Source organism: Elgaria multicarinata, chromosome 15, assembly GCF_023053635.1.
Source record: "Elgaria multicarinata webbii isolate HBS135686 ecotype San Diego chromosome 15, rElgMul1.1.pri, whole genome shotgun sequence".
NCBI lineage: Eukaryota > Metazoa > Chordata > Lepidosauria > Squamata > Anguidae > Elgaria > Elgaria multicarinata.
In genome coordinates this window covers 5,698,046-5,710,606 of record NC_086185.1, presented here as the reverse complement: position 1 = coordinate 5,710,606, position 12,561 = coordinate 5,698,046, and the positions used below count along the sequence as shown (strand labels likewise).

At 46.8% G+C, this 12,561-nt stretch overlaps 1 protein-coding gene across 3 annotated transcripts in view; it reads right to left on the bottom strand.

The window, feature by feature from the left end:
• FGF13 (fibroblast growth factor 13) overlaps positions 1–12,561 on the bottom strand; it is a 215,809-nt gene that overhangs the window by 32,752 nt on the left and 170,496 nt on the right. For 2 of the 3 annotated variants that reach the window (XM_063141912.1, XM_063141913.1), the window contains one exon: positions 1,746–1,856. In XM_063141912.1, the coding sequence (XP_062997982.1) occupies positions 1,746–1,856 (111 nt within the window). Of the gene's footprint in view, positions 1–1,745; positions 1,857–7,748; positions 7,992–12,561 lie in introns of those variants that run through there. The other variant, XM_063141915.1, reaches the window with a different exon arrangement.

Sequence of the window (12,561 nt, the reverse complement as noted above, 5' to 3'; positions counted from 1 at the left end):
TGTGATGAAGAGATAATCTCACCAGGTGCTGCATAAATACAAATGACATCTGCTGAAATTCCCTTTTCTATACAATAGTTAAAGATACAGGAGCCCCGTCCTCCTTTCCATAGGGTCACCCTAACAAACAGGTCCATCTGAATCTACTGAAGACCTTTTGTCTGCATTTGATTAATGTGTTTGCAGTTTTTACTTGATTTAGGGGAGTTTTATGTATTGCATATTTACCATGTTATTCTGGTTGCTTTTTGTTTTGTATTTTAAAGAGATTTCTGTTGTTGCGTGAGTGAGTGGTTTATATATTTTATATTTACTGCATTATTCTGGTTTTTAAAGATTTCTGTAAGTTACTTTGGGAGGGCAGTTTACACATTCAATAAGTTAGGGTGACCATATGAAAAGGAGGACAGGGCTCCTGTATCTTTAACAGTTGCATAGAAAAGGGGATTTCAGCAGGTGTCATTTGTATATATGGAGAACCTGGTGAAATTCCCTCTTCGTCACAACAGTTAAAGGTGCAGGAGCTATACTAGAGTGGCCAGATACAAAAGAGGGCAGGTCTCCTGCAGCTTTAACTGTTGTGATAAGAGGAAATTTCACCAGGTTCCCCATATATACAAATGACACCTGCTGAAATTCCCTTTTCAATACAACTGTTAAAGATACAGGAGCTCTGTCCTCCTTTTCATTTTGTTGTTGTTTATTCGTTCAGTCGTTTCCGACTTTCATAGGGTCACCCAAAATAAGTAAGTAAAGTAAAGTAAAATAAAGTAAATAGATAAATAATTTGTATGCAACTTTCCACATGAATGTGTCCCAGGCAGCTCACAAAACAAGAACAGCAATATATATCAAACTATCAACCTTACAATAACAGTGAACAGCATGAACAGCATATCTTACTCAGAATCAAGCACGAATAGCAGGTCTACTCACAGATAAGGAGGACAACCCACCACATGTGTACTCAGGAGTAAGCAGGAAAGACTCACTTTCAAATAGCATCCCATATGTTAGCTTCCTATTTGTTGGCAGTTATTTTTTTTCTTTTACACCACAAACGGGCTACTTGATTTTATGGGTATATTTTTAAGAAGAATGTTTTTTTCTTTTTCCTTTTCCTTATGTATCTGTTTTTGTCCGTGTTTTGGTTGTTTTGTGGCAAATAAATAAAAGTATAGATTGCAACAACAACAAAAAAGAACGTTTTGCCCTACTGGATATTTTATTCTGCTAAATTAAAACAAGTCGAACTTCCAAATCAGAGGGAAGGGGGAAGCTGGAGAGATGAATGCATATTTAATCAGACCTCTATCAGCACAGGGTGTGGAAAAGGCCAGTTTCCCAATACAGAGCTAATCCTTATCCCCACTTCTGCCAAAACATTGGTTTCCGATGGTTCTGCAACAGGGATGGCATGGATTTACAAAACAGGCAAAGTGAAGGATGGGGATGAGGAACTTTTCCCAGCTGAAGATTAAAAAGCTTAATCCAAAGCAAAGCGAAGAAGCCCTCCAGATTTCCATGGAGATAACATTTGGACAGGTTTCCCCCCCCCCCCCACAAAGGCTCAGCTACCTCCACCAGTTTAGTGTTCAAGTGTTTCTCTACTTCAGGGTTAATGGCAAATACACACACAATGATTCTGTTGCCTTAGCTTCCCCAAGCAGGCATTGATTTCAGGAGGCCATTCATGTGGACTAGTAGACTGCACAAACAAGCCAAACCCTCTTGTTCCTACTCACTATAGGTACTCTCTTCTTCTTTGGTTCCATCGATAGTTCCATCTGCCTGCAGCTGCAAGTGATACCCTTGCCGGCTGTACAGTTTCGTTACTATGCCTTTAAGCTGTGGTTCTGTAAGAAAACAAACAAATCGAAAAGGTTAGAATTCTGAACCTGATCTCGCATAGACCTCTGCTTAAAATAAAATAAATGACTTGCTTTGTTTTCCTCGAGAAAACACCCAATGTTAGAAGGTTTGCAGCTGTTCACGAGACGAGGGATCAAATCAGCAAGTAGAACATTGCTTGCCACAACTGATTATGTTTCACTGGGTATGAGAAATGCAGGTGATTTGAAAACACCGACGTTGTGCCAGCGAATCAAAATTCCAACGGTGTGTTCCATGGCTGAAAGAGCGAGATCTGATCTCCATTAAGATTAGAAATGAACTGGCAGGAGGAACGTCCCTGATTTTTAATGAGCTGAGAGGAAGAGTGGGACGAGGACACTTGCTAAAATGACAAGAATAAAAATTGGACCCGTGTACCAATCAACAACTTAGGGGATAAGCATAGCAAACTGCAGGTTCAACAGGCCATTCAACACCAAGAGACAGATGCAATAAAATATATGTCAGGTAACACACGAGACAGTAAGGTTTAACATAACTGCAAAATTAGAGACTTGGTTGGTTTTAAATGGTGTGTGTGTATGAGTGTGTGTGTGTGTGTGTGTGTGTGTGAGAGAGAGAGAGAGAGAGAGAGAGAGACAGAGAGACACAGAGAGACAGAGAGAGATGCAATTGCATGCATGCAGGCACCCACCCACATTTCAAAGTAAACGTTTGAAATGTGGTGAATATTGATGATCTTAAACAAATGTTGGGAATATCCAGAAACTGAAAGGATACAGTGGTGAATGTAATAAAGAGAAACATTCTGATAGTCCTGAAATGTTAGGGTCTGCAATATTCACTTGAGCGTATGCAAAGAGTGAGAAAATATGTTCACTTTTTGGACAGTGACCAAATCCATCTAGGATTCTCCACATTTCCATGCAAATGTCAACATGCAATAATATTCTTGTGCGGACATTAACTGAATCACATACACATTGTTAAATTCTTTGGTACCTTCTACGGGCCTGGAAACCAAGAGCTGTTGATGTGTTTTCCAACCTTCTCTGGTGCCCTTGGCCAATGATGGAAGTTAGCCCTGCTGGAGCATCTTAATGTTCCCTTTTGCCTGAATCATGGGGGTGGGGGCCAGCAGCAAACCCACAACCTTGCTGCCCTCCAGAGCCAGCTGTTTATAAGACACTCGTACTTTTTGAAACGAATGAGTAGAAGCTATCTTTCCATCGCAAAGTTTAGTAAATCTGCCATTTATGCTCAGGGCTTCCAGTACACAGCTGGATTGCACAAAGAATAACAAAGACCTGTAACCTCAGGAATGGCACCAATGCACAACTCCTTCCAGCAAATGCCAACACACACCGGACACATGGCTAGCTTGGGATGAGGCTCTGACCAGCTTCAAAAGCCTTAATTACTTTGTGACCACTGACACGAGCCTCCGAGAGGGATCAAGGAGCCTGGCTCCCCACACCTGCTAGAGCCACAGAAAAGCAGCATTTCACGTCTCATTGAAACAAGATCTGAATGCCTGAGCACCACTTTCTGTCTTGTAAGCAACACATAGCGATCAAGTGATGCCGAGAGTCTTATTTAGGGTATATCCACATGACACATCATTTTTAGATGTACGCTTTTGTTTTCTGTTTTGTTGTTGTTTTTTAAGTGTGCAACTAAAACTGTGGGATGTTAATAGCACAAAAAAGGGGGGCTTGAAAGTTCACACGCGTCACACAGGAGTGCTCAGTAGAGAGCCTGCCTTAGCTGCTGCTCCCAGTCAAACATCCACTCAATGGCCATGTGAAATGGACCACAGTTGCCATCAAACCATCCACAATTTGCTGATCCTAAGCCCAAAGGGCTATGGGCAAGCATGACCTCATCCATTCTTTGACATTTGGTCATTTCAAGTCCTTTCATAAGCTGTTGCTGTTGTTGTTTTTAGCATACACATATATTCCCCCCCCATCTATATGCCTAAAAATGCAATGTGCACATGAGAGATGTGTTTGTAACTCCATGTACCATACAAGTGTGTTCACCAGAGACTGCCATAGTTCTCAGTTGAGGGAACACTTGGCAAACCTGGGATCACAATCATGTCATGTGAAACACTATGTCATAAACAAATGTAATAGATAAATTCAAAATAAACAGCTCTCAGTTCTTTAGCTACTTAACAACAATGGGGATATTCAATGGTTACAGGCTTGGAGATTTTATTTTATTTTATTTTTTTGCAAAGTAAAACAAGGGGGAAAGGATTTTGCCCAGTTCCATTTCCAAAATATTGTAGAACATTTGGTGCTTGGTCATCCCCTTTCCACCCACATGGTTCCTTGATAGCATGTTCACTCCCTCTCCTTCTCTCTCTCTCTCTCTTGTACACACACTTAGAATTCAGGGAATTTCAGGAAACAGTCTGTAGTCCATGAAAGCCTACACTATAATAAGGTCTTCAAATTGCTACAAGACATTTTGTTGTTTGTACTTAGAAGTCCATTCTTACAGAAGCATGATTGCAAAGCCTTGGTGACATCAATCAAGTGTAACAAACACACAGATTTGTAGAGAAAGAATAGTGATAGAGTAGAGGTTGTGGGTTCTCCATCTCTGGAGGTTTTAAAGAAGAGGCTGGACACCCACCTCTCATGGATGGTTGAACTGGCTTTCCTGCATGTTGCAGAGAGTTGGACTAAATGGTCCTTGTAGTCCCTTCCAACACCACAATTCTATGATTCTATGATTCTAGACCGAATCTGGGAAAAGAGGAATCTCATTAGAGATCCTTCTCCACCAATTCTCTAAGCCAAACCCACTGGAAGGACAAGATGAGGAAGTACTATGTCAGGAGCTCTGAGGTACTGAGTAAAGTCCTAGTTGGTTCTACTGTGTCATAGCTCAGTAGGTGGAACACATGCTTTGCATGGAGAAAGTTTTCTAGCTTAAAAAAAGGGGGGGGAAGGAAAAAATGGGTAACATGTGATTTGCCAGGCCCCTGGACCTCGCTCCAGAGAGAGTGGGGAACGCTGCGCTAGATTCATGACTTGTCTGACTCGGAATAAGGTAGGAAGGCATGAGGTGCAAAGATGATGCATAGACACAATCAGAGTTCGGATTTCCCCCTAGATTTCATACTCGCCTACATTAACTGAGTGGGAACATGGGGGGTGAATGTGAGACAGAGAGATCATTCACATATATTGATGGCGTCCAAAACAGGGATGCGTGTGTGGAAAAAATGGTGCCTCTCAGCCAAATCCTCTCTGGCTATGTGCGGGCGCAAATCGAGAGGGATTAATGAGCCACTCACGCACGCACACATGTGCAAGCACCTGTCGCAAATGGATGCAAAACCAGAATGCCAGACAAATCCACAGTTTGTGGAAGAGCGAGCACGAGGGGAAATGGAAGACACTGTTTGCCATTGTAGCGATGGTGTTGGGCACATCAGGAGGCTAATAAGTTGCTCGCAGGATAGTGTCTTTGCATGCGCAGGAGGAAAGCAAAATTAATAAATAAAAAATGCCCATGTAAGACAGGGAAATGAACCACTGCTAATAACAAGCAGGAACAGAGAAAGAAGAGCTACATGTAGGAAATCACAAGATTCCCCAAGAGGAAAGAAAACTAGCCTGTGCCTGTGTAAGTGAGTGTGTAAGAAGTAGAGATCCCTAAAAACAGGAACACAAAAAAATCCCTTTTGTGAGCGCAGCGAGAGGGAAGAAAGAGGCAGAAGATCAGCAACAGATCAATATGAAGAGAACCACAAAAATGGAAAGAGAAGCCAAGGTGGGGTAGTCATTCCTCAACTTGGCACCTCCAGATGTGTTGGACTACAATTCCCATTAACTCTGGAGGATGCGAGATGGGGGAAGGCTATGTTAGGGTCCCAGGCTAGGAAGTAAGAGATCCAAGTTCAGATCCATGTTCAGCCACGGAGGCCACTGGGTGATATGAAATGGTGGTTCTCTCAGTCTAACCTACCTCACAGGGTTATTGTAAGGATAAACTTTCCTCAACCCAGAACCCTACAGATATGTTGGACTACAATTCCCATCATACACAGCCAGCATGGAAGAAGGAGAGTTGTCATCCTACATATCCGACGGATAAAGGTTATCCTACATGGATGTTCATATTCAAGCAAAAACACCACATGCATTTTTGGGACCATGTGTAGACTGCCACGTTTTGACCACATATGTGGGCCAGGCAGTGGATGCTGGTGGCTCTGATGTCAGTGGGGTGTGTGAATCCACTCTGGGTTTCTATGAGAACAAGACAGAACTCTAAAGGAGATGTCCAAAGCGCTGAATCCCAGGCCTGTAATATTCCTCACCTTGGAGAGCTTCTTAAAGTCCTGAAAGGTTCTGACTGAAACCCACAGCAGATGCACCACCCAACTGACATCTGAGTCACCAGGTCTCCACTGGGGCCAGGAAGCCAAGACGTCCATCCACACACCTGCAAGAACAGGTCCTGCAACCTTCCCCAACCTGGTGCCCTTCTCTAGATGTGGAGGACTACAACTCCCATTGTCCCCCAGCTAGGATGGCATCATAGTCTGACACATATGGAAGAGGGTGCCAGGCTGGGTGCTTCACATGCTATGGACTTCCTACAGCACTTCTGAGCTTGGAACCTGTGCGCAGATCACCACGTCTGATGATTGTGCATGACGCTCCATGACTGGAACCTGTGGGGATCTAGGCATGGAGATTTCATGCCAGGTCCCTCATGGGAACACCTTACAGCATGTAGGAAACATATAAAGAAATAAGAATTCCCTTGAAGTTCATTTGATCCAACAGCAAACCAACTAAACACATCTGGGGTTCATAAACAGAATATAAAGACAACAGCCTGTTGTTCATCCCTGGCTAATACTCAGAGGTTCACTGCTCTTGTACATGGAAGATCAATAAGTATTGTAACCCATCCAGTCCAATGATTAGACCTGTCTCCTATCAATCTCTCTCATCCTCCTACAGGACCATCAAATCTGCTGGTTGCCACCAACCCTTACAAGGGCCACACAGTGCGCAAGAGGGACCCTACACACCCAACTAGCATACGTCATGTGACACCTACAGAAACCAACAGAGACCCATGTCAGAAAGAGCTGCAGCCAACCAGCAAATTGTGACAAATCTCTCTCTCTTTTAAAAAAGCATCACATGTTAACCTCCTTTTAGCATGTGCAGTTACATGCCTCAACTGTAACATACAAAGCAGTCCCAACTGATCACGGGGAACGGCCACAGCTCAGCAGCGCAGAGCATGCATGTCCCAGGTTCAGCCCGACATTTCCAGCCCCAGAGCAGAGGAGCCAGAGCTGGGCTGGACGGAGCTGTGGTCTGACTCAGTACAAGGCAGAGAGAGAGTTTGCTCTCATCCTTTTCGGCAAGGGATTAAGGACGGGCAGCCTCTCTCCTCTAAGAGCATAAGGGTCAGAGGGAAAGATCTGGCACCTGGTTTCTGCACAGTGGCCAACCAGATGGCGATGGGAAGCCCATGCGCAAGGCACAAAGGCAAGAGGCCTCCCTGTTTGAATGTTCCTACTAAGACAGGTACACTGCCTCTGCACAGGGAGGTTCCATTTCCAATGATGGTGTCTGGGATGCACCTAAGAGCCCTTCTGGCACAATCCAGAGGTCCATCTAGTCTGGCTTCCCCCAACCTGGGGTCCCGCAGTGTTGGTTCACTGGGGCAGATGGGAGTTGCAGTCTAACACACCCGGAGGGCCCCAGGTGAAGGGGAAAGCTGACTTCGCCCGGCACCTTCTGCTCGGCAGCGGCCAACCCAATCTCCCCGCCGTGCACCCAGCCAGGGCACCAAGGTAACTGCCCCCGTCCCCGGCCTCCGCAACCCTCGCCTCCAGACCCCACCTGGTTTCCTTCTCCTCCTTTTTTTGGAGCCGAAGAGCTTGACCCTGGAGAAGACGCTGAGCTTCTTCTTGTCGGCGCAGCTGGTCTTGGTCTTGCTGGGGCTGCTGACACATTTGCAGGCGTTGGACTTCTCCCTCTCCCGCGCTTGCCGCTTCTGGCGGATCAGGGAGCTGGCGATGGCTGCTGCCATGGCCGCCACCCTGGAGGGTCACACGGCGGGGCTGCGGGGGCTGCCTGCGGGGGGAGCCCCCAGCATGCTGCTCTCGCCTCCCCTCGAAATGAGCAGACGCGGCGGGAGGCCTGGCGACCTCCTGCCGCTCCCGGAGCCCGCGAGGGGCCGGTCGCCAGAAGCCCCGGAGGGCGCGCGCCCTTGGGCTGCGGGAGGAGGGCGCCCCTCTCCCGGGGGCAGGATGCCGCCGCCGGGCCCCGCTCGCGATCCTTCTCGAACTTGGTCCCGGGCTGGAAAGTTGCCTGTCCGCTCAACAGCGCCGGAGGAGAGGCGCAACCAACAGGTCCCTCGGCGACGTCTCCAAATGCGCCCGCGCGTTCTGGCGCAGCATTGGCGCTTCCCGGCGCAGCGGCGCCTCGCCAAAAGGCCCCCCCCTCTCCCGTTGGCGGCTCTGCCAACAGTCAACCTGTTAGACCCTCGGGGGCCCCGAGGGGCAGGGCGGGGCAGGGCTCCTGCTGCCCTCTTCTTTCTTCGGAAGGTTGTCACCAATCCCCCCTCCCCTTCTCGCTGCTGTTGCTGCACCGTGGCCGCTCGGGTCCCTCGGGGAGCGCCCGCTTGGCACGGTTCCTCAGCGGGGAGCCTTTCGCCGCAGCATCTCCTTGCCTCCCGGAGCGAGGCTTTGGCGTGGTGCTTATTAGTATTATTTCTTTTTTTGTCGTATGGCGAGCACTCTGCGAAGAGGCAGGCTGGCAGGCTGGGTTTTCCTTCGACAGCAGCAGCAGCAGCAAAAGCAGCAGCGAGCAACAGAGGCTGCGCTCTCCGCTACGAGGTGCACGGCGAAGAGAGACGCCGCGGCAAAACCCCTGAGCACCAGGGCCCCCTCCTCCTCCTCCCCCCCTCCTCCTTTTATACAAATGCAGAAATCGGACTCAGTGCGCAGGGAGCCGAGGAGGAGGAGGAGGAGGAGGAGCGGGGCCGCCTTGCGCGGGAGGGGGGGCGGGGAGAGAGAGAGAGCTGCCTGGAGGTAGGGCGCAGCTGTGGCCAGGAGGAAGCACTCTCCCCGGGTAGGTAGAGGCGAGAGAGGAGGGGGGAAGGGGGAGGAGGCAAATCAGAGACGCCTCTTGGGGGAAAGGCAGCAGACACCCAAACAAACGTGACTTGGGTTGGAAAGAGTTCCTTGAGCTCGCAGTTGGCGAGGGGAGGGGGAAGGGGCATGCTCTTCGTGGGAAACCAACAGGCGGACACGTGTAGGGCATGTTAGGTGGCCAGGAAAATAAGCACATCGGAAGAGCCCAGCCAGATCCGAGCAAAGGTCCACTTTAGGAGCTCATCCTTTGCCCACCGTGGCCAAGCAGGTCAGGTGCCTTTGAGTAGCTCACACAAACCTGACGGAAAATGCAAGCGAGAAGAATGTTGCTGGTTGGATGTTGCAATGCCGCTTGAAGACTCCCATGACACATCCGTGTTCACTGGCTCTGTAGGCATCACCACAAAAAGTTGAAGGAGCTCCTTGCCCAGGAAGGGTGTGGGTGCAGGTGATCTTGTTCCTTGAGGGTTTTAAGATGTGGCGAGGAGTTGGTTCCCAGGGAGGCAATGCTGTAATTTTTCGTGTGAAGGCGTGATTGTAAGCTCCTAGTAGCAAGGGCCTTTTGTTCTTATTATTTTGCTTTTGCAAGTTGTCTTGTTTTCCACTCCCAAATATGAAATGTATAGCAGAGGCACTTGGGGAAAAAGTGTTGATGACACGTTGCTTGCAGCGCGTGGAGATGCCGGATAGAATTTCCATCAAAATGTCCCAACAACAGAATTTGGACTGGATATTGCAGTCATGATCAATCAGAATCCTGATCCAAGAGTCTGCTGTTCTTGCCAACATGTGCCATTTTTGACAGATGTTTCCTCAGAACCAGAGAGTTCTCTTACTGCATTAGTAAATAGTATGCTCACTTGCTATTATTGCATTCTCATAAATATCTAACCCACTTCATGCAAAACATCTCCTGTAATATATGTCACCAAAGCCAAACACACAGGCACAGGAATTGATCATAGAATCATAGACCATAGAATCTATGGTCATCTCATCGAACCACCTGCCAATGCAGGAAATGTATTTATTTATTGCATTTATATACCTCCCCATAGCTGAAGCTCCCTGCGCAGTTTACAAAAGTTAAAAACAGTAAATCTACTAGGTGGCCATCCAGCCACTGCTAAAAAAAACCCACCAGTGAAGGAAAGTTCTCTATCTTCCAAGGTAAGATGTGCTACTCTCAAAAGACTTGTACCTCCAAGAATTTCTTCCTACCAGTTAGTCTGTATGAACTCTTCATAAGGAATAGTAGGATATACTTCAAACAATTCATTTTTCTTGTCATTTGATCCCATTGGTTTGGGTCCTACTCACTGGAGCATCAGTATACAAAATTGTCCCTTCATCTGTCTGACAACCACCATTGCTAACTCATGTTTAGCAGTCTACTAAAACTCCTAGATCCTTTTCACGTGCACAGATCATTGGCTGTATGGCTTTAAGACTAGTAGTAATCATCACGCAATGCAGAGCAACATTGGATAAGGCATGTTATGCACCAGGGCTATCTCAAATGCTTATGTGCAAGCTAAAACTACATGACTCACTAAAACTACTCATTACTGATCACCCTGTAAAACCAAGCAGAAACTCGTATACAATGATAATCAGGGTCCAAATTATTTTGTGTAATTGGGAAAGTGGTAAAATGAAGGCAGTGCAAATTGAACTGGGTGGATTTCAATTCCACTAAGAAATTTCCAGTTGAATTCTGTTGCCTGGAGCCCTGAAGATGAAGCTGGCAATGGATTCCTGCAGATTTTGAACATAAGTCAAGAACTGGTTGACTCATCTAGACTGTTCTCAGAGATCTCACTTCTGATGCCATACTTGCTACAAGGTTGGCTACGTTATGGCTCACACTTGTGGCAATTAGGCAGTGGGGAGAGGGGATGTATGGTGTTCAATGGTGTTATTAAGAAGGAATCCCAACCCAGTAGTCACTGTCCAGGGTCTGAGCACTTGACTTCCAGATGTTCCTTGTGGGCCATCAAGCAGTTGCAAGTCACATCATAACACCTAACTGCTGTCCATATAGAGACACCTGTGCTATCATATCCATTATTTATGTATTTATTCTCAGCATTTATATACCACCTTATCTTGTAAAGGAACATCAAGGCATTCTACAACAATTTAAAACAGTAAAACCTTAAAACAATAATACTAATAAGGAAACCAAGACCATTAAAAATGGTTAGACATGAAAACTACACGTTTCGAAAGGCTAGACTGAAATGATGTATCTTCACGCCCTTTCTAAAGGCCAATGATTATCCTGGAAGGAGGGCATCCCATAGTTCATGGCCAACACAGGAAAAAGCCCTTTCACACTGGCCCAATAAATGGGCTTTACAAATAATGGAGCCCTCAAAAGGGCTTCTCTTGCAAATCTAAATACCTGTAGCTTCAAAACAAGACAGGTGGTTCCTAAGCCACCTTGAGTTTTGAAGGTTATAACCATCAACACTGTGAATTGCATCTAGAAAGCTGTTGGCATGCAGTGCAGGCCTTTCAAAACCAGTATATTATGGTCCAGATAGCATTAGCTGCTGCATTTTGGACTAATTGAAGGTTCCAGACACTCTTCAGGGGTAGCTTCTCACAAAGAGTGCATTGCAATAGTCTAAACGTAATGGAAACAAGGCATAGATACTTCTTGCCATGTCAGATGCACATTTGTAAAATCAGCATCTCATATAGGCATGCAGAGAGCCAGTAGTGGGTTGAGTTTTGGACGGAGAAGGCCTGGATTCTGATCTCTGCTGAAACAAGAAGTTCAGGACTCGTGTCAGGGGTAGGCAAGGTCAGGTGGGCTCACTGATGATAACAGCCTCCACTGGAGTTGCCTCCCTTCTTCACCATTGTAGCATGTTCACCTGCCTCTCACTCTGGCCCAAGCAATGGTCATGGTGGAAAGGAGGAGCAGAAGAACACCACAGCCTACCTGCTCATGGTTGGTCAAGCAAGCAAGTGGTAGCAATTCTGAGAAAGAAAATGAAGGCCAGAGCAGTTGGTGACAATGGTGGTAAGGAGGCCATCCCACTGAGTGAGGGGACCTATGGGGTGTCTTACCCAAGGCCACCTCAAAAACCTGAAGCCAGCTCAGAAGAAGTTCTCTGGTTTCTCTTGGGCTACCTTCTAGCTTAACCTAACACACAGGGTTGTTGCGGGGCTAAACTGAGGCCATCCTGAGCCCTTCATTGGAAGAACCTAATGTAATGTCGACAAGCCCACAGCTTCCAGGGGGACGATGATTGATTTGTTCCCTGATAAAGGAGGGGTCCCTTAACATCTGAATGTTAAAGGTGGAGATAGACTGCTCAAATTAGCACCCTGTAGCTCCATGGTGGTGCAGATGTGCCCCAGGCCACCACTCTCTGCAATTTAAAGAGCCTCATCTTTAAGACACTACTGTTTCCCTTCCCACTGACAAAAGCCCAGGGTCATCAGTGCTACATTTCTGAGGTTACCAAATGCAATGTAAGGCAAGAATGCCAAACCTGGTGTGTGTGTGTGTGTGTGTTGGTGTGTGTGTGTGGGGGGGGAGG